The 23,060-nt window shown below is 43.5% G+C and overlaps 1 protein-coding gene across 2 annotated transcripts in view; it reads right to left on the reverse strand.

Annotated features, from left to right (window-relative positions):
• The window catches only part of PTDSS1 (phosphatidylserine synthase 1), a 64,972-nt gene that overhangs the window by 23,927 nt on the left and 17,985 nt on the right, over positions 1-23,060 (reverse strand). The window contains exons 3-6 of one of the 2 annotated variants that reach the window (XM_082364367.1): positions 18,575-18,619; positions 15,631-15,755; positions 5,150-5,308; positions 1,398-1,549 (exon numbers count right to left, since the gene is read on the reverse strand). In XM_082364367.1, the coding sequence (XP_082220493.1) occupies positions 1,398-1,549; positions 5,150-5,308; positions 15,631-15,755; positions 18,575-18,619 (481 nt within the window). The remainder of the gene's footprint in view (positions 1-1,397; positions 1,550-5,149; positions 5,309-15,630; positions 15,756-18,574; positions 18,620-23,060) is intronic. The other variant, XM_082364368.1, reaches the window with a different exon arrangement.

Here is a 23,060-nt window from a genome sequence, read left to right on the forward strand (position 1 = left end):
TGCTAGACCAGGAGAGCCGAAATCCAAGGTCATAGTATTTAATAAACGGTAAAGATTTTTTTTAATTCAACAAAGATGTATATCGAGGACCTTTAGGTCGTAGACACCGTTTTAAAGTGCTGACGGCATAAGGATAAACAGGCCAGGCTTTTTATTCTTGGGGAGGGAGGCGGGGGATGGGAAGGGGGAGTAGAAGGAAACCAGGTTTGTTCCTTCACTCACTCACCCACCCATCAACAAGCATGCAGTGAGAAAATCTCCCAGCAAGAAGATTTGAGGCACAAGGCCAACAAAGAAACAGACTATCCAAAAATAAACAAGAATGATGAAGAATCTGTATATAAAAAATGGTGAAACGTCACGGAAAGAGGTAGAGGAAGAAGGGAATAAACAGAGATACAGCGTGATGGAGAACTGGAATACTTAATGTAGTGAAAAGGTTAATCCAACCTGATCTATATACATTCATATGTTTAATGTAACTTAAGACCAACAGGACTTTTTTGTTCATTAGTTGCGCTTACGTCTTGGGAACTTGACAGGATGATTCTCAAGTTGAATTTGAAGCATAAATGTATGAAAATAGGGAAGCATTATGGAGTGTTTAAGGACCCAGACAGCCTGATGTGAATTCAGACTCTATTGCTTGCTTGCTGGGTGTCCTCGGGCAAATTACTAAACTGAAGCCTCAGTACCTTCAACCCTAAAGTGAAGAGAATGGCAGTGTCTATCCCTAGGATTGATGTAAGGCTCAAATGAGATACTGCGTATGAAGCTTGCTTGGAGCAAAACCCAGCACTGCTACAGATTTTGTTACAGTATATACTGTATGAAATATATCAAAAAGTGTCCTTTCAAGTCAGGGGCCAAAGAAAGGATTATTCATGAAAGGGATGGGGAAAACTGGTTAATCAAATACAATAACGTTGTGAAATCTCCCCCTTATACCACATAACAAAATAAATTTGAGATAGAATAAATAAGTGACTTATAATTGCCAAGCCTATGGACTTTGTCCTAAGGCCCATGAGAAACCACCACAGGGAAATGACATGATGGATGTGACATTCCTAAGAAGATCATTCAAGCAATGGTGGCAGAAGGCTTAGAGGGGTTAACCTGGGGATGAGGGACTAATCAATCCAGCCATGGGAGTCTGAATTCAGGCTGAGGCATATGGATAAAAAGGAGGGGATGGATTTGAGAAACTCGTAAATGATTTAGCATTTTCTGGATCAATGCCTGAAACTGGGTTTATAATCATTTTTTGAGTTCCAGTTACTAATGCATAATTTATTCCTTATCATCAGAGAACGTACTTATGTTGCGTGCTACTGAGGCAGTTAAATCTACATTGTGAGAAACCGTGACTCAGGGCCCGGAGGAAGATGACTCACTTGAAGCTTGCCCAGTGGTAAGTCCTCATCTCTAAAAACCGGCAGACGACCATGCCCAGCCAGATGCCACCACCGTTGCACAGCAGGATGTCCAGAATGACTTGGTCCCACCAGCACTCGGCGAAATTGGGCAGAAGGTGCATGAAGAAAAGCTGAGAAACACAAGCGATGACGAAAAAACAAACGTGAAAAAAACAAACCCGGGGTCCCACGCAGAAAGATAACTTTCCTTTTAATAGTACATTCTCTTAGCAAAACGTGTTGACATTTTAGGTTTTCCTGATGTATTAAAAAAAAAAATAAAACCGAGGTCTGTAATCAGGTTCTTGTTTATTTTGTGGATGGTTTGCAAATACTGCTACTCCAAACAGCTCCCCTTTTTTCTGGACACAGGGCTTTAAAGAAATGATGACCCATCTTGAAAAATACTACCAGTAAATTACCTTGGCTAATGACAACATGACATGGACCCAGAAGAGAGAAGAGAGCAAGATGTTCCTAACTGCCTACAGAGCACTGGCAGAATCCTCAAAATTAGCAGCTTGAGAATTTAAGCTGTGGATTCTAGAAACGGTCTATAGATAGTTGGGAAAAACAGTAAGTAAGCGGTAAATTAGCTTAATAGGAAATCTCACACTAAGTGATTTGCAGCGATAATCTTTTATTAAGTGCCTACGATGTACAAGGTGGTGAGATAAAATGGATCAAGGTTCTTGATCTTAAGGGCAGAGGCCAGACGCTTATTCAGAACACAAAATCAGGTATGCTGTGGCAAGTGTTACAATGGTGCCATAAATCGAAACAGCAGGGACGCTAAGAGATTCATTCTGGTAGATAGCAATGGCGGTAGACTTCTGGAAGGAAGACAGGGTAGAGTGGGATCATTAAGGACAGGAATGACTGATTTCAAGAGATGGAGACGAAGGTGAGGACATTCCAGAAAAAGGGCACGGTGAGATCAAGGGTGGAACAGAAGTCTTTTACGGAAAGAGTTTTGTCCAAAACATAGGACCCATCGGCTGTATCGAGCAGCATGGCGTGCTGTGTGAAGGCCCGCTTTAAGAAGGTCTGAAATTACAAAGACAACGCCTGACGGTTCTCTGGAAAGAGGCAACCCCATGATTATAAACCTCTGAAGTAATATAATAAATGCTACCAGTTAAAACTGTTCACGAAAGCATTTCATAGATTGTAAAAGAATACAAATATTGTATGAGGAGTTTGCCTTCCTGATATGCCTGCTTCCGAGGAGATACTGAACAGCTCCCGCATGTGACAGCGAGGGGCTGTGTGCTGACCCCCAGCGGGCCACGTACCACCTGGGACTGCATTCCCAGGTCCAGGCCCTGACATGGAGCATTAACTCACACGGGGCAGAGAGAAACCTCTGCAGAAGCCAACGACAGGCTTGCTGAAATAATACGGGGTAGGGGAGGTGGAGGACATACGTCCACCCGAGGAGCCTTTCTGGAAAGTACTGGATTCGGGGGTGAGACAGCCCAGAGAGAGCGGAGTCGGGGAGCTGGAAGGAACCACATTTGTTCACTCCCTAGGGATCTGGGAGCGTCTGCCTGTACGTATGAGACAGAGTGCTGGGGTCTGGGGCCGGGCAGACATGGGCCCTGCCCTCTTGAGGCATAACGTTTAGCAGAAAAGGAAACATCTATCAAGTATTTAACCTATGCTGAGTGTTTCAGAGGAGAAGAGCCAGGTGTACAAACATGAGCCCAGCCAGTGCAGAGACAGGGCAGAGAGGGAGGAACTCAGAGGAAGGCTCCGTGGGAGGAAAGGACGCAGCATCTTTGAAGCGAAGAATGCAAAGCTGGCTGGAGCAGAGGGCAGGTGAGAGGGTTCAAGGAGGCTGGGGGGGTGGGCTGGGCCAGCTAACACCAGGCCTCAGGGGCTGGTTCAGAGGCCACCTGGATTTTGTCTTAAGAGCAATGGACCAACAGGGAAGAGTTTTTAGTAGAAGGATGTGATCGGGCTGAGGGGTGAAAGGTTCACTTTGGCAAAAGACAGTGTGCAGGGAGGAGATGGGAAATTCAGATGAGAGAGGAGAGCGGAGCAGAGGGGTGAACTGGAGAGGTGTTGAGAAAAGAGTCACCAGGACTTGGGGACGACAGGATGCTGAGGAGCAGGAAAGGGAGGCGCAAGAGGCCCAGTGGGGGGCGGGGGGGGGCGGGCAGGGGAGGAAGCAAGGGAGGCTGCGGAAGGCCAAGTGCCCTGCACAGGTCACACGGCGGTGAGGTCCTGAAGATGCCTGCAAGTTAGAGGGAGCCCGTGGTACGAGGGCAGGAGCACGGGCCGCGTTCCCCATCAAGCACCTCTGGATCCACTCCTGGCTCTGAGCTCTGGTTCCCATCGGTACACTGGGAATACACACTGCCCTTCTGGGTTATGGTGAAGGTTCAGGATGATATATGAACCGTGCTGGGTACTGTTGTGGGTTGAATCGTTCCCCCTCAAAATCCATACGTTGGAAGTCCTAAGCTCCGGGACCTTATAATGTGAGCTTATTTGGAAATGCAGTCACTGCAGATGTAATAGTTGAGAAGGGGTTGTACTGGAGGAGGTCGGCCCCTAATCCAACATGACTGGTGTCCTTATGAAAAGAATGCCATGTGAACGCATGCAGGGAGAAGGCCACATGAAGATGGAGGCGGAGATTGGGGTGATCTATAAGCCAAGGAACACCAAAGATGACCAGCAAACCATGAGCAGAGGCCTAAGAGAGGCTTGGGACAGGTTCTGAAGGAACCAACCCTGCCCACACCCTGAACTCGGGCTTCAGGGCCATGAGAGGAACATTAATAGAAGCGAATATCTAACTGGCATGTTTTGCTAAAAGTTAGGGTCACGACAATGACTGGTATCAAGATATAACTGGCCAAATTTTGTTCCCTGGGAATGATTAAGAATAACATAATAACTGAACAATAAATGAATTAGTTCCCAAAATATCATTTCGGTAATAGTTTTTCAAGAATATATCTCTGGGCTTCCCTGGTGGCGCAGTGGTTGAGAATTCGCCTGCCAATGCAGGGGACATGGGTTCGAGCCCTGGTCTGGGAAGATCCCACATGCCGCGGAGCAACTAGGCCCGTGAGCCACAATTACTGAGCCTGCGCATCTGGAGCCTGTGCTCCGCAACAAGAGAGGCCGCGATAGTGAGAGGCCCGCACACCGCAATGAAGAGTGGCCCCCACTTGCCACAACTAGAGAAAGCCCTCGCACAGAAACGAAGACCCAACACAGCCATAAAAAAAAAAAAAAAAAAAAAAAGAATATATCTCTTTCATTCATTGAATGAGACAAACTTTTGATGACCGTGGTATTTGAGCTACACTGGGAATCCATTTTTAGGTGACAAAATGTCCTGGATGGCCTCATAATTCCTAAACACCACAATTCTATTTAACTGGAAACTAGTTAGTGGGTAAACTACCTATTAACTTCTTAGCAGATGTCCTCATTGCCACTGAATTATCTTGCTTAGGATTTTAACTTCATTCTTTAGTTTGAGTCCATTCATTTCTCTTTAAGACTTGTGAGACAAGGCAGACCTTAAGTTGACAAGGAGTTTCTCAGTTTGTTTGACAAAGGTATAAAATATCCCTTGGGGATGTAAATAGTTTTGTACCACAGGAGCTGCAGAATGGATTACTTGACTCTTAACTGATGGACTATCTTCTTCCTGCATATAAACTGTCCACACTGTAGCATCTAGATAGCAGCCCACACCCCCTTCTTACCTCAGTCAGCTCCCAGGTAATACTGATTGTCCAGCAGAGACCATAACTACGGATCAGCAAGGCCTTCATAGCCCAGCCCCAGAAATGTCCAAAGGCAAATATATCAAAATGGCTGATAATCCTCTCCCAGGTGATAACATGGCAGTTCACAGCATACTCCTGTTTAAAATAAAAAGGAAATAATTAGTAATACTCTAGAAATCAACTTGTTTCCAGGATTTGGACAATAAAATGAAAAGAACTGATATGATCTTGATAATTAATATATGTCCTGCCCAATAAAAAGTTTTGGTAACTGAAGATGCTTGAGGAAAAATGGACAGCATTAGAGTTTATACACCAGAATTGCTTTGCTCTGAATTGCAAAAGCTTGGTTAAAGTGGGAAGCAAAACCATTTTACAAAGCCTTAACTCATCTTAAAGAAGTGGTATCGGGACTTCCTGGTGGCGCAGTGGTTAAGGATCCACCTGCCAATGCAGGGGACATGGGTTCGAGCCCTGGTCCGGGAAGATCCCACATGCCGCGGAGCAACTAAGCCTATGCACCACAACTACTGAGTCTGCGAGCCACAACTACTGAGCCTGCATGCCACAACTACTGAGCCCGTGTGCCTAGAGCCTGTGCTCCGCAACAAGAGAAGCCACTGCAACAAAGAGTAGCACCCGCTTGCCACAACTAGAGAAAGCCCGTGCGCAGCAACGAAGACTCGACGTGGCCAAAAATTTTTTTAAAAAAAGATAAATGAATAAATAAATTTATAAAAAAAAAAGAAGTGGTATCATATAGCCCATGTCACTTGCCCATAGGGCAACTGTGTTAAAGCCATTAACAAAAACATAAATAGAATCCCAACAAATAAAGAATAAATAGAAACCCAACAGGTTCAGAAATTTTAAAACGTATCTCTAAATATCATGGAGTAAAAAAGAAATCATAATAGGAATTTAAAATATATTCAGTATTAAATGATAATGAAAACATTACACATCAAAATGATGAGATGCAGTTAAACAGAAGTTAGAGGAAAATATAAAGCCTTAAATGTTTTTATTAGGAAAGAAGAAAAGCTGAAACATCCAACTTCAGAAATTAGAAGAAAACAGGATTACTCCTCCACCCAAAAATGTATCAAATATTACATAATTTAAATATTAAAACATTATAAAGCTTTTAAGAATTTAGGTTCCACTTCTAATCTTTTTGTTTTTAATATATTTTAAAGTAATTTTAAATCAACTTCCTTATATTTCTGTGTTTATTATGAAGTAATTATCATATGACAACATTTCTCGGGAAGCTCTACATTTCACATTCTTTTTTCCCCAAATTAACCTGATAGGAAGGAGTAAGATTTCAGCCAGCTGACAGAATTCCTATAAAGTATAATATTTTCAAATTTTAGAAGCAATACTTTCTGAGGGAGCCAAAAGAGCACCATGGTGCCCCTCTGTCTCTTCTGAAACCCACCGCATCAGACTTCTGGAGCCTTTCTCAGACCTAATCCATTTTAATTTGCAAAGCTGAAAGGACATTTTTAAAAATTGTATTTTTTTGAGAAACATTCTGATGTGGTATTATGATGTGTAAGTGGGAAATCTAGAGAAAAGAGGAAAAAATCAATAGGGGTGAGTCAAGATAAGGCTTAAAAAAAACCAAACTGCACTGCAAGGAGATGAAAGTTCTCTTTCCAGGCTCTGGAGCACGTGCCCGTCACACGAATCACAGACGGACAGAGAGAAACACCCTTGGGCTGAAGCAGTAACATGTTAGGTTAAGGAGAGCTTAAAGGTTAAGGAGAGCTTAAGGCCCCATCAACCCCAAATTCCTCACCCACCCTATCCTCTTATTTACTCCAGAGTGGGCTGTTTAGGGTTAGATAAGAAAGGGCTAAGTTCTGTTTTCAGAAATCTGTTCTTAAGGGGATCATGGGTTGAAGACCACTTTGGAGGCCTTTCTACTACTCTCTATGAGAATATTTACGTGTTCAACAAATGTAAAGGCACTTTGAAAACCATAAAGAGCCAAATGTGTCTACTGGCATATAATTATTATGAACAAATCTGCCAATAATCACATCTGGAAGATCCCGAGACCCTGGTGCTGGGAGGGATGCAGGACACCGCGGTCTAATGCAGATGGGGAGTGGCACACGCAGGCACGAACCCCTGGAAGCGGGAGGACAAGGCATGAAATGAGGACACAGAGGTGGGGAAGCCAAGTCTAGGGAGGTGGAAGTAAGCAGTAGGTAAGGACAGATTCTGCCCACCTCCCAACTGGTGGCTCGCTGATCTGGGTTGCTCCACCCTCTCCCTTGCTTGCCCAACACTTAACCAAACACCAAGTCCTATTCATTGTACCTCCCCAAGTGTTTTTTCCTCCGTCTGTCTCACCACCACTGTTATTTCTTGCCTAGATGCCTGCAGTAGCTTTCTAAAACTATGAAATGTATACATGATGCTCTGATAAGCACCTGACTACCCAGCTCTAGCTTAAGACTGCAGATTTTAACTGGTCTCTCTGTAATCGATTCTCTACATACAAAATGATTTTGCAGATCACAAATCAGACCATTTTGGGTGTGTGTGTGTTTTGGGTGGGGGGCGGTGTCTGGGAAGACAGCCTTCCCAGTGTGGAAGGATCTCTGGGCCTCCTGCCCTGCTCTCTCGCTCCTTCCTCCCTGGGGAAGGTGGTGACCTTGGAGGCAGAAAGAACACCTGTACTCCACCCTCTTTAGGGTCCTCTCTATGGAAATTATTCGCCCACAGACAGCACAGGTTCCCATCTGTTCTTTCAACCTTGGAGGAATTTTTGTGAGTCAGACTCTGCCTTGTGGGAAGAAGTCCGTGGTTGTCCAATGGGACAGGGGAGCAGAAACCTAATTCGGGGCGGGGGATTAGCACAACCTCGTGGCCCAGGTCTAAAGCCATCTGCTTCACTAAGCTTCAACCAGGAAGACATCAGCTGATACTGTGCACCTTTTTTCCCCAGTTTCAACACTGGACTGGAGATGGGCATAATGTTTACTGACCCGCTAAAGCACCAATGGAGGTCGTGTACCTCCTCTGGGTCTTCTATTACATTCACAGTGTAATCCTAACTCCTCACCAAGGTCTCCCCAGCCTCAGGAACTGCCCTCCTCTGCCTCTAATTCCTACTCTCCTTCACTCTTGACTGATCCCAGCTCCCAAGTTGGGGCCTCCATGCAGGCTGTTCCTTCTTCCTGAATAATGGCCTCGGCCCCCTACTCCCACTTTGCTTGGCTAATTCCCACTCATTTTTTAGTTGTCAACTTAGACATCAGCTCTTACATAGGCATTCCCTGACCTCCCAGACTAGATTGGGGTTCTTTTATAAGTTCTAATAGCACCCATATCTTTTTCTTTATCGCACTGCACTGTACACTGAAATCATTATGCTTTCATTCTTATTTATTTTTAGCTGTTTTAATTTTTTTTATTGGAGAAGAGTTGCTTTATGATGTTGTGTTAGTTTCTGCCGTACAATGAAGTAAATCAGCTATATGTATACATATATCCCCTCCTTCTTGACCTCACTCTCCCAACCCGATCCCACCCATCTAGGTAGTCACAGAGCACTGAGCTGAGCTCCCTGTGCTACACAGCAGGTTCCCACTATCAATTTTACAAATGGTAGTGTGTATGTGTCAATCCTAATCTCCCAATTCATCCCACCACCTACTGCCTCAGGCCCCCTGTGTCCACACATCTATTTTCTACATCTGCATCTCTATTCCTGCCCACCAAATAGGGTCATCTGTTCCATTTTTCTAGGTTCCACATATATGTGTTAATATATGATATTTGTTTTTTTCTTTCTGACTTTCTTCACTCTGTATGACAGACTCTAAAAATCACATCTCTAAAAATGACCCAATGTCATTCCTTTCTATGGCTGAGTAATATTCCATATATAGGTACCACATCTTCTTTATCCATTCCCCTGCCGTTGGACATTTAGGTTGCTTCCATATCCTGGCTATTGTAGATAGTGCTGCAATGAACATTGGGGTACATGTGTCCTTTTGAATTGTGGTTTTCTCAGGGTATATGCCCAGTAGTGGGATTGCTGGGTCATATGGTAATTCTATGCTTAGTTATTTAAGGAGCCTCCATACTGTTCTCCACAGTGGCTGTATCACTTGCATCCCTGGGATAAATCCCACTTGATCATGGTGTATGACCCTTTTAATGTGTTGTTGGATTCTGTCTGCTAGTATTTTGTTCAGGATTTTTGCATCTATGTTCATCAGTGATATTGGCCTGTAGTTTTCTTTTTTTGTGGTATCTTTGTATGGTTTTGGTATCAGGGTGATGGTGGCCTTGTAGAATGAGTTTGGGAGTGTTTCTCCCTCTGCAACTTTTTGGAAGAGTTTGAGAAGAATGGGTGTTAGCTCTTCTCTAAATGTTTGATAGAATTTGCCTGTGAAGCCATCTGGCCCTGGACTTTTGTTTGTTGGAAGATTTTTAAATATAGTTTCAATTTCATTACTTGGGATTGGTCTGTTTATATTTTCTATTTCTTCCTGGTTCAGTTTTGGAAGGTTGTACCTTTCTAAGAATTTGTCCATTTCTTCCAGGTTGTCCATTTGATTGGCATATAGTTGCTTGTAGTAGTCTCTTATGATCTTTTGTATTTCTGTGGTGTCAGTTGTAATTTCTTCTTTTTCATTTCTAATTTTACGGACTTGAGTCCTGTCCCTTTTTTTCTGGATGAGTCTGGCCAAAGATTTATTAATTTTGTTTATCTTCTCAAAGAACCAACTTTTAGTTTTATTGATCTTTGCTATTGTTTTCTATTTCATTTATTTCTGCTCTGATATTTATGATTTCTTTCCTTCTACTAACTTTGGGGTTTTTTTTTTTGCTCTTTTTCTCTAGTTGCTTCAGGTGTAAGGTTAGATTGTTTGAGGTTTTTCTTGTTTCTTGAGGTGAGGCTGAATTGCTATAAACTTCCCTCTTAGAACTGCTTTTGCTGCGTCCCATAGATTTTGGGTCAACATGTGTTCACTGTCATTTGTTTCTAGGTATTTTTTTTAATTTCCTCTTTGATTTCTTCAGTGATCTCTTGGTTATTTAGTAGCATATTGTTTAGCCTCCATGTGTTTGTGTTTTTTAGTTTTTTTGCTGTAACTGATATCTAGTCTCACAGCATCGTGGTCGGAAAAGATGCTTGATACAATTTCAATTTTCTTAAATTTACCAAGGCTTGATTTGTAATCCAAGATGTGATCTATCCTGGAGAATGTTCCGTGTGCACTTGAGAAGAAATGTATTCTGCTGCTTTCAGGTGGAATGCCCTATAAATATCAACTAAGTCTATCTGATCTATTGAGTAATTTAAAGCTTGTATTTCCTTGTTTATTTTCTGTCTGGATAATCTGTCCATTGGTGAAAGTGGGGTGTTACAGTCCCCCACTATTACCGTGTTAGTCAATTTCCCCTTTCATGGCTGTTAGTATTGCTTTATATACTGAGGTGCTCCTATGTTGGGTGCATAAATTTTTATAATTGTTATATCTTCTTCTTGGATCGATCCCTTGATCATTATGTAGTATCCTTCTTTGTCTCTTGTAACAGTCTTTATTTTAAAGTCTATTTTTTCTGATATGAGTATTGCTACTCCAGCTTTCTTTTGATTTCCACTTGCATGGAATATCTTTTTCCATCCCCTCACTTTCAGTCTGTATGTGTCCCTAGGTCTGAAGTGGGTCTCTTGTAGACAGCATATACACAGGTCATGTTTTTGTATCCAATCAGCCAGTCTGTGTCTTTTGGCTGGAGCATTTAATTCATTTACATTCAAGGTAATTATCGATATGTATGTTCCTATTATCATTTTCTTAATTGTTTTGGGTTTGTCTTTGTGGAATTTTTCTTCTCTTGTGTTTCCCACCTAGAGAAGTTCCTTTAGCATTTGTTGTAAAGCTGGTTTGGTGGTGCTGAATTCTCTTAGCTTTTGCTTGTCTGTAAAGCTTTTGATTTCTCTGTCGAATCTGAATGAGATCCTTGCTTCGTAGAGTAATCTTGGTTGTAGGTTTTTCCCTTTCATCACTTTAAGTATATCCTGCCACTCCCTCTGGCCTGCAGAATTTCTGCTGAAAAATCAGCTGATAACCTTATGGGGATTTCCTTGTATGTTATTTGTTGATTTCCCTTGCTGCTTTTAATATTTTTTCTTTGTATTTAATTTTTGTTAGTTTGATTAATATGTGTCTCAGCATGTTTCTCCTTGGATTTATCCTATATGGGACTCTCTGCACTTCCTGGACTTGGGTGGCTATTTCCTTGCCCATGTCAGGGAAGTTTTCGACTATAATCTCTTCAAATATTTTCTCAAACCCTTTCTCTTTCTTTTCTTCTTCTGGGGTCCCTGTAATTCAAATGTTGGTGCGTTTAACATTGTTCCAGAGGTCTCTGAGATTGTCCTCATTTCTTTTCATTCTTTTTTCTTTCTTCTGCTCTTCCACAGTTATTTCCACCATTCTATCTTCAGGCTCACTTATTTGCTCCAGATTTGCTATATTTTCTGCCTCAGTTATTCTGCTATTGATTCCTTCTAGTGTATTTTTCATTTCAGTTATTGTGTTGGTCATCACTTTTTGTTTGTTCTTTAGTTCTTCTAGGTCCTTGTTAAACATTTCTTGTATTTTCTTGACCTGTGCCTCCATTCTATTTCCGAGATTTGGGATCATCTTTACTATCATTACTCTGAATTCTTTTTCAGGTAGATTGCCTACTTCCTCTTTATTTATTTGGTCTTGTAGGTTTTTACCACACTCCTTCATCTGTAACATATATTTTTGTCGTCTCATTTTTTTTGATGGGTGGGGCTGCGTCCTGTTTTGCTGGTTGTTTGGCCTGAGGCGTCCAGCACTGGAGTTTGCAGGCAGTTGGGTGGAGCTGGGTTTTGGTGCCGCAATGAGGACCTCCAGGAGAGCTCACACCGAGTAATATTCCCTGGGCCTGAAGTTCTCTGTTAGTCCAGTGGTTTGGATTCAGTGCTCCTCCCACAGGAGCTCAGGCCTGACACCCGGCCTGGGAACCAAGACCCCCCGCAAGCCACACAGTGACACAGAAACACAACAAAAAAAGGGCAACAAACAAAAAGGAGCAGAACAATAACAAAGAATAAAAAATAAAATAAAATTACAAAAATAAAACATACATTAGAAAAAATAAAAATAAAAATGAAACAAGAACAAAGCAAAACAGAACCACAACAGAAAAAAAAATAATAAAAAGGCCAGAAGAGGCTCTGGGGGGCGGGGCTTAGGCTCAGGACCTCTGTGGCCAGAGGGGACCCTGGAGGGCAGAGTTTCAGGCCTGGGGCCAAGCAGGCGGGCGAGACGATGGCTGCGTTCCCCTCTGATCCCCCAACCCCCCGAAGGTCTCTCCCTGTCCACGCTGATTCCCTCACTGTGAGTGGGCCCTTCCGAGCGTCAGAAGCCCTCCTCTCCCCCACATTGTGCTTTCTTGATTCTAGGACACATCTTTTTCACATTTAGCATTTTGAGAATTGGGTGGATATTTCAACATATTACAATATTTGGTGCACATATAATATAAGGTTTCCCTTTTCCCCTTCCCAAAGTCATACTTGTAATTGATGGTGCATCTTACAATTGATGCTGACCTCCTGACCCTATGATCAAGCTTAATGTTATAAAAGAGAGACACCTAGACACCGTGTGGCTCTTAGTGTGATACACAGCAACATCTATGAGCAGCCCTGCCATGGAAACTGGACTGGAATCTGGACCCCATCCAACCTTTACATCTAACTTCCAGTTTACAGGAAATACAGGGGGACAGAGAGATACGTTAATGACACCCTGGAAATGCAAGCTACAAAATCCAGACTCGAGAAGCTACATAAAATAAACAATGTGGCTTCTTTGACAAACAAACTTCGAGGTTGAAAAACGGTATGGAGGGACTGCAGATTAAGAGCTGCAACAAAGGCAATATGGGGACCTTGTCTGGATCCTAATTTGAACAAATCAACTGTAAAAAAAACTTTACGAGGTGACTGGGGAAATGTGAACACTGCATACTGTTACCTTTAAGTGACTGAAAATGGCATTGTAGTTATGTTTAAAAAAATCCATATATTTGGATATAATGTCTGATAATGTAAGATATGTGTGTGTTGGTGGCAGGGGGAGGGTGGAATGAAACAAGATTGGGCCTGTGTTGATAAAATTTTAAAAAATTATTGGAGTTGTCTTAGACAACTCACTTAGAAAAAGAGCCAACAATAATTTGTTTAATTTGCCTTCTTGTAGAGTCTAAGCTCCAACGGTACAGGGAGCGATTGGGCCTACCCTCTTCCCCACTACCACCAGCACGGTGTCTAGCACGGAGGAAAAGCTCAGGGAGTATTTACTAAATGGAAGATTGCTGCTCCAGACCACCCAATCTCCAATTCGGATGTGCTCACAAAGCTCGTCTGAAGCTTAGAACACATATTTTTGAATAGAATAAATATTTAGGAACATAGTAAAGTTTCCAATTACACAAAAGACTGCCTCTAATAGGATTTCAATGACTGTCCCCCACCCCCAACTCCAAGTTATAATATTAATTTTAAGGGAAAAGGGAGTCTGAATTTCAATGTGCGATACCAGGCACGGACTAGAGCCTGGTACCAGGATTAGGAATAGGCGGCAGCTGAAGAAATGGGAAGGCAGAGGGCTCCTGGAGCCAGGCAACTAAAGGCTTCTGTCTTGCATAAAGGCGCTCCTCCTTACCACAGGTTCTAACAAGGGAATGCGTTTCTCTAGAGCCATCAATGAACAGAACTGTAAAAGATTCCTTTAAGGAAGTAAAAAGTGATAAGGGATTGGAGATGGAGAAGACTGAGGCTGGTCTACCACCACCTGGAACTGCAGAAGTTGAAAACAGCCTCACGCTTTGTTTGGCAAGAAAGAATTAGCCAATCCTTGAAAACTAGTTTTAAATGCCGGTTTCAGCTCTCTGGGGGCTGTAATTGTGACAATCGGATGCCCCTGTGATGTCAAATTCCTAAGGAAGGCAGATGTCAAAGTATTATTAGATTCAACCTCCCCCCACTGACTGTGAGAACAAGACTGAGAGACACAACAGCAAATCCACCTGAAGTTAGTTTACTTCGTAATATGACCAATTTTGCTTAAAAACCCAAGAAACTTGTTGGGAGAAATATAATCTGGGATATCCTTCTCCTGATCTCCATTTTGTAAGATGCCTGTGAGTGTCAAACACTTGCTATTATAATAACTATATGCTTGAGGCACAGGCCTAGGGGGAAATGTAGGTTTTGGACCCAGAGGGATCTTATACTAAGCTTCTATTTCCTCCTTGGTAAAATGGAGACAGTAATATATAGACTGTATATAAAGCACCCAGCACACTGCCTGGCAGAGCAGACAATCCACAATGAGCAACTGCTGTCAACCTCACTGTAACTGTCATTAACAGCATCATTAGAAGCTGTACATCACCCTGTACCATTCTCTTTCTTAGAGGAAGAAACTCCAAGACAGACTTTTCTCCTTGACACTTTTAAATAATTTTTGGCATTCTTATTTTTGTCTTTAGCTTGCCCTTTATAAAAGATAAAGATAAAATCTGGAAACACCATTCCAAGAAGGGTCTGACCAATCTCAACTATGCTATAAGGAATGATCACTTCTTGGACAGTTTATTAAGTCCCTCTGTATTGCTTTTTTGCTTGTTAAACAAGGACCCATCTACGGTCCAAATGCCTGTTCTCCTATTCTGATCATCACTAGGTGTTTCTTCAATCTGCACTAAATGGTAGGCACTTTAAAAAGTGAAAAAGGAAAGGAACAGTATTACAGTATAAAATAGTCTCTTCACTAAAAGTCAAAGTACAGAGTAGTTTTAGCCCAGAATAAAAGTATTTATTGTTATTTAATAAAAATAATGAATGAAATGGCCTCCATCATTACAACTGGCCCCTTCATGGCAAGCAAGCGGGAAGAATCACAGCATCAGGGCTGGGGTCAGGGAGCAGAGGGGCCAAGGGTGACACTGATGGAGCAGGAGTAGCCGCCCTCAGAGGACCTGGTGTGTGCGAGGCATCATGTTAGGCCTTCGTTTAGTTCACAATAAACTTCCAAGATAAGTATTATTTCACTTTACAAAAGAGGGAATAGGCTATAAGTTCGTAGCCCAAGGTCCTACAGCTTACAAGTGTCAGAGGCCCAATTCCCACCCACGGCTGCTGGATGATAATATTCACATCTTCCTACCACCCGCTTTGGGCCAGGAGAGGATTCATTTCCCTGGACTGTATCATTCATGGAACCACGCACTGCACCAACCTGCCCAGAGACCTGGTGTTTAGATATCTACGTAGGAAGTATGGAGAAGGACCAATTTAAAACGTGAAGTCAATTACCTCCTATACCCAAGAGTCAACCAGTTTCTCTAAGACACAGCAGACAAGTACATACCATGATATCTGCTTCCCTTGTGGCGTATCGAAGGTTCGGATCTAGCCAGTACATCAGGGATTTAACCTGCTCAAAGTTCAGGAAGAGGAGGAACACCAGGAACAGGAAGTAGAGCACGCTGAGCCCTGAGGGAAATAGAAACATCCTCAAGTCGGGGAGAGAGCCGGTGTCAGACGCACAACACACGCTGTACTCAAATTGCTCATGGCCCAAAGCGGACACTGGTGCTGTAACATGGGCTGTGGAGACCCCCGTGACAAGCTGGTCTTTCCTGTGATGAGAGTCTGACACACGGTCCTAATTCAGACCGAGAGGAGTCAGTAACCCTCTCTGAGAAGGGTTGATGCTGATGCTGAGAGCTGGAGGAGTGGCAGACCACGGGCCAGAGCGTGGAGGACTGGACGCGGCATTCAGGCAGGGAAGGCAGGCAGAGGCGAGCAGGCAGGTCCCCGGAATGAGGTCTGGGAGCCAGCACGTGGCTGGGTGCTGGCAGAGAGGGGCACGGAGCAAGGCGGCTATGAAGCGATGGTCAGGGCTCGGGGCCACGGCGAAGACGGCAGACTTGATCTTAAGTCAAAGAAGGAGCACCTGATGTGTTTCAAATGGGGAAATCAGATGATGTAGGTAACATTTCAGGAAATGGACTCTGGTCACTGGGTGCAGAGTAGACCGGAGATGGGCGAAGCCAGGCGGACAGGCCAGTTTGGGGTAGAGACAGAGACAGGTGTGGAGGCGAGAGGTGGCCCAGGGTCACTCATCCCCATCTTACACCCCACCTTAGTCCCTGTGGGCATCACATTACTGTCACATCATATCGTAATTGGTATCCTAATAATCACCCCATATCGTTTAAAAAAGACAGTTAATAATCTACTTTAAGAAGGCAAAAGCCTGTAAATACATTTTAGAAAGACTTGAGAACCAGCCACCAGTGGCTTTGTCACTTCTTTTCCTGCTAGAATGAAAATGCGTATGTAGAACATCTAGACGCTGTGATACAAATGACCTTGGACCACAGTACCCCATCCAAAGTGGGCTGGCACCAGTTCCCAGGGAGCTGCTCCAGAGGAGAGAATGTCCGTGGCTGAAATTCTCCATAGCGGCTACAGCACAGGCCTTCAGAAGGGGCCTCTCCCGGTCCTCAGGGAGCTCGGGGGGCCTGCGAGTAGCACGGCTGACTCAGTCATGCATCCCGGGGCCCAGGGCACACGTGTTTTTAGGCAAACTTATATGATAACCTTCTTATATATTATGTACCAGCTACTTTTACTGATTTTCACTTCAAACACCCCCTACTACACCCTCTTGAAATAATTATTTTAAGACAGAAAGAAAGTGTTTGTGCAGCAGGAGGCTCTTAACCTAGAGTTCACAGTTGGTCTTCAACATCCCTGAAGCCCCAGATATAATACACAGAACTCTGTGTGTGTGTGTGTGTGTGTGTGTGTGTGTGTGTGTGTGTGTGAGCATGTGTGTACTGGGAAAGGGTCTATAGTTCTCATCAGGTTATCCAAGTGTTCCATGATCCCAGGGAAGAAATAAAACTCCTCACTACTTATGATGGACCATTTGAAATCTGAAAAACTCAGATGTAGCCAACTAGCTAAAAAGGACACAACTTCAAGCAGCAATATTAAGTCCATGAGCTATAAGTATAATGCACCCAGGACTATCTTTTAAGAAATGTAAATGAATCATGCACTTCTCTGCAAAAAAAAAAAAAAAAAAAAATCCTCCCATGACTTCCTCCTGCCCTTCACAAGCCCTGTGGGGTCCCATCTGTGCCCAGCTCTGCCTCTCTCACCACTCCGAGGCCTGCTACCCTCCGGCCACACTGACTGGGGACACACCAAGCCTCTTCTAGCTGGGGACCACTTTGGCAGTCTTGCCCTTAGCCTGGCCTTCCTCCCTGCATCTTTGCCTGGATCCTTCTTTGCAGGCGGGTTTCTGCTTAAGCACACTTCCTTCAAGCCACCCCTCACCTGAAAGTGAAAGCAGCTACTTAGTCACTATTGCATCTTGTGGTTTTAATAAACTTCCTAGCGCTTCCTGACATCAGCTACTTTTTGATTATTGATTTGTTTCATAGTGTGTTTGCTATAGCTGCCCTCCCTGCCCGGGGCCCCTCCACCTGCAGCCTCGGGGCCACAGCAGCCACCCACGCAGAAGGACTCGGTGAACACCTGCTGAGCGAACGACCAAGATTCATTACTAAATTCAAAGAGATTTGCCTATGATCTCTGAAGGGTGAAAAATAAACAAACTTGAGCAAAATGTCCATTTTTCGGTCCTTTTGCATAAGATTAAATTTTCTGAACCTTGAATAATTTATTTGATGATTATTTAGGTAAGGTGAAGCCAATATCTGAAGTTCTGAAGATATGCTTTAAATCCACTCAGGTGGTTTTTTACTCTTTGGACTAGAAATCAAGTAACCATAAGAGATCCAACATTTATATGAGATGCTTATCACTAAACCTTAGTTCAAATCAGGGCTCTTTGCTAAGACTTCTCCTTTTCTAAGTTCTTTCCCATTCACAACACTGGGGGAGTTTGCCGGGGTTTCAGTCTCTCCTGGATGCTGACGAGACAAACGTGCTCATACGATGCACGTGAGCTTGCACTAGCGAAGAGCAACGTCAGGAAGAACAAGCCACATTCCCTCATGTCAAATCCTGTGCATTAACAGACAACAGCATGGGGGCGGGGTGGTGAGAGGGGTAGGGGCGGGGGGTTGAAAACAGTTCACGTGTTTGAGAATTTCAGCTGTCACCAGCACTTTTTTGTGGCAGAGCATTTTAATAAAAAAATTGATATCAGGAACACCAAAAAGTAAAAAGCTATTAAGTTTTACAGTAGAGTGGTAAGGAAAACTGCTACAATATACAGAAAAAGATTTGCTTCAAGTAGAATGGATTTTTAAACCGACTAATAGGTAACTCACCAAAAACCATTCGCCACAAGGCCGGATGAGGTCGAGTAAACGGACCTGCAGAGATAACATTACAAGGTCAGAACAGACTGCTTTCAAACCAAGACTAAAATAAAGACAGTGATGCTGATTTCCACAGAGATAAAGGGTTAAAAAAAAGCTCTCCACTGTTCAATTTTTTTTTTCTACATAAATACTCTGGGGTCAAAAGTCTAGGTTGAAATGTTTTATCCACGTTGTAACAACCATTCCCCACAATTGTAACAGGCACCAATCTCAACAGAGGCTTTTTTTTTTTAAAGCTTTGTCTTCCGAACTCAGATCCTAATTTCCCGTGGACACAATGTTGTAACAGCGAGTAGGTCACCAGGCCAGCCTTTAACTGTATGTAATACTTACTGGACATTAACAAGAAACCTCACAGCCCCCCAGGAGCTAGTGGACATCGTGTGTGTGTGTGTGTGTGTGTGTGTGTGTGTGTGTGTGAGAGAGAGAGAGAGAGAGAGAGAGAGAGAGAGAGAGAGAAAGAGAGAGAGAGAAAGAGAAAGAGAGGGGACACTGAGGGGCTCTGACAATAAAAGAGAGAAATACCGTGCCTGGAAAACAAGTGCAACGGGGAGTGACACTGAAAGCAAACCCTTGGAGCAGTGGAACACGCTGGTGCAGGAGCTTTTGATGACCTGTGGTAACAAAATACCTTTGACTAGCTCAGATACACAGATGCAGATTCCACACGAGGGAAACCAAAGTTTCACAGGATGAAATTTACTCTTACTCAAGTGATACAACAATACTCTGTCTTCTGTTTTATTTCATTAAAAAATAATAATAGAAGAGGAACGCAAGTAAGCTGGGCCTTGGTCTCTTAAACTGATTTACCACCGACTGAAGGGTTACAGCTCGCAAATATTGACCATTGTTCTAGAGGGCACCTGACCTATTTGGGGCTGCCCACGCTCTCCTGCACTTGGAGGATTTCTAGCATTGTGATCCCACGTCTCCAGGAGAGATGCCAGAGCTTGATGCTCAGCTTTTTTGTAAGTGGGTCCTGGTCCTTTAGTCGCACCCACGCCATACAACATCAGGAGTGGGTGACAGTGGAGGTAAGTATGCAGAGCTCTCCTTTCCCTCCCTGTCTCCCCTTGGCCCTGGCCAGCAGGGACACTAGTGGGAGGTGGCACTCCTCACACTGGTGAAGGTGGCACTGGTGACTGTGGCAGAGGCAGTTCCATTTAGAGTTGTCTGTACACGTGATGCTGGGACAGACCGTAGCCAAGGCTCCCTCATGAGACCAGGCCTGGGTGATGTGCCGCCAGATCCTAGAAGCTTAGCCTGGGGCCTGGTTTCCTAGCCCTCCTAGGACTCCTCCAGCCGGTCAGTATCGGAGAACAGGCTTTTGCATCAGCAGAGTCAGCTTCTATTGCTTATGACCAGGAATCCTCTCTGCAGCAAACATTACACTGTAAACTTTATTCTGGGACTCATTCTAAAGGGCCCATCTCTTCTTAAAAAGACCACACTGAAACATTCTAACTGCTTTCTTTGGAGGAATCAAGTTCATTTCAGTAATATCAGTTACAAGTACCTCTACCCTCCAAATTGATTCAGTTTCTGAGTTTAAATGAGGAGAGATCAGAAGATGAGTTAAGTTTGAGGGACTCTACTTTATTCAAAATAATATGGTGTCTGAGTTTTGGATGGCAAGTTGAGAGAGCTCAGATAAGTGAGGGATTTGTCTGAAAGTTTATCTGTGCCTGTTCGATTTCTGAGTTCTGACAGCAAAGGCTCAGACAGCACGGGACACCTGTATTCTTTTTAATCAGCTGTTTTCTCAAAAAAGGCACAGCAAAGCATAGAAACCAGAATCCCCTCCCAGGTAACATAACCTGGTTAAATTTCTTCACAAGTTATTGGAAAACTGATGGCTAAATTTGTCTTCTTTTAAGTAATTTTAATAGTTTGACTTGTCACCAGGAATGACTTGTCTTATGGTAGCAGTTTGGTTTGCAAGTATTACTTCATCCAAACTATTTTTTTTTTAACATCTTTATTGGAGTATAATTGCTTTGCAATGGTGTGTTAGTTTCTGCTTTATAACAAAGTGAATCAGCTATACATATACATATATCCCCTTTATCTCCTCCCTCTTGTGTCTCCCTCCCACCCTCCCTATCCCACCCCTCTAGGTGGTCACAAAGCACTGAGCTGATCTCTGTGATATGCTGCTTCCCACTAGCTATATAGTTTACATTTGGTAGTATATATAAGTCCATGCCACTCTCTCACTTCGTCCCAGCTTACCCTTCCCCCTCCCCATGTCCTCAAGTCCATTCTCTACGTCTGTGTCTTTATTCCTGTCCTGCCCCTAGGTTCTTCAGAACCTTTTTTTTTTTTAAGATTCCATATATATGTGTTAGCATATGGTATTTGTTTTTCTCGTTCCGACTTACTTCACTCTGTATGACCATCCAAACTATGGAATTAACCTCTCAGACATAACGTGGGACCCCAGCTTTCTCTATGATTTCTTCTTATAAGGTGAAACTCTGAAATTTTATGATCTATTATTTGGCTCGCAACAGAATTCCATGCCCAGTCGGTACCTGGCAGTGGGGTGGTGAGAGGACCACCATCATTCTCATTTTATAGATAAAGACACTGGGGCATAAGGAACTCACCCAGGGTCACAATGCTCACAGGACTCCACTTCAGGTCTGAGAGCCCATGTGCACTTTCCCATCAACTGTCAGAACTGGGCCAGCTTGGAAGGAGGAGGAGGGGGGAGGGGAGGAGTTGACGGTCTGAGCCAGGACTGTCTCGGGGCCAGGAGAGGGGCAAGAGAGAAGCAAGCTAGTGAGTGGTGTTTAGCGCTGCCGCGATGTGGAATTGATAAGCAAGGTGAGGGAGAGGGCAGGGAACTGATACACGTTCCCGCGCCTCACATCCACCAGTAGAAAGGCCTCCAAAGTCGTCGTTGGCCTGTGATTACTTTAAGAGCGGCCTCTGGAAAACAGAACTCGGCCCTTTCTTATATCTAACCCTAAGCAGTGTGCTCCAGAGTAAATAAGAGGGTAGAGTGGTTGAGGAATTTGGGGTTGATGGGGCCTTAAGCTCTCCTTAACCTAACAGGTAACTACTTCAGCCCAAGGGTATTTCTCTCTGTCCGGCTGTGATTCCAGAGACAAGACACACGTTCCAGGGCCTGGAAAGAGAATTTTCATCTTACTGCACTGCAGTTTGGTTTTTTAAAGGCTTATCTTGACTTGCTGCTATTGAATTTTTTCCTCTCTTCTCCAATATCCCATTTATACATCATAATATTACTTCATAAATGTTTCTCATAAAATACAATTTAAAAAAAAGTCCTTTCTGCCTTGCATTTGATCTGAGGAAGGCTTCAGAAATCTGATGCGGTGGGTTTCAGAACAGACAGCAGAGCACCAAGGAGCTCTGCCCTGAACCAGGTGGTGAGAAGAGATCACTGGGGCCTTTCGCCTACAAAAGGCAAGATAAGGCCCTGGAATGTTAGGTGACCTTTCAGTTGCTAACTTTAAAACCCAATCCAGGCCTTACTTCAGTCATCCAATCTGTCCTCTACTTTCTGAGAAGAAATTCTGAATGCTTTCATGTAGTATTTCCAGAAGTACATGCCTGTAGCTTTACTCACAAAGAGTCGCCTCTTCACCATCAAAGACAATAATATTGCTGAAAATACTATTTTGCTTTTTAAAATATCAAGGATGAGGCTGGTGTTTTCCTGTATGAGAAGCCTTGATACTTACGCTCACTAGGTCACCCACACTTGGTTACTCTGGTCAAGTCACCCTGAAAGCCGCCTACAGCATCCACCTGCCCAGGTGAGTCTAGCCTTCCTGGAAAATTTACCTCATCCCAGTACCTTCCCACAGGTCTTATTCCCCAGCAAACTATTTTCTCAGTGGTCTTCCTCTGCCCAGTGTTATGGCCAGAACATCAGTAGGGGTGACCCATCTCACGGTGGGCTTCTTGTCTATATTTCTTATTTGGTAAAAGCTGCCTGGAAGAGTCTGGGTCTTCAATTCAGTTATGCAGGAGAGATGGGGAAGGTGTCTCAGGGTGGTGATCGAGAAACAAGTGCTGGTTTTATTTACAAAGGTGGTTTTCTTACAAGGCACATTGAAAAATTACATGTTTTACTTTCTCATCAGTCCCTATGTCTAGAATACATCATTTTCAATCAGATATTAAAAGCAAGTTTTATTTCAAAAGAAAATAGAAACCAAACGACTCTGCCTTGAGAAAGCAAGCATTTAAAACACTTCCTCAGAAGTCAAAACATAAGATCACAGCTTGACTAGCCAGCAATCTATTGTCATATCCACGAATAACGGAGTTCCAGGGACCAACCCTAGGGAGGCAGGACCCTTTTAACCAAAGTCAGAAGCTGCATCTTCGCAGCTGCACGTCTGTGCCCTCGGGTCCTCTCAGGCTGCCTCTTCTCTTTATTATCTCTTTTTCA

Source organism: Balaenoptera borealis (genome assembly GCF_965194805.1).
Source record: "Balaenoptera borealis genome assembly, chromosome: 17".
Taxonomy (NCBI): Eukaryota; Metazoa; Chordata; class Mammalia; order Artiodactyla; family Balaenopteridae; genus Balaenoptera; species Balaenoptera borealis.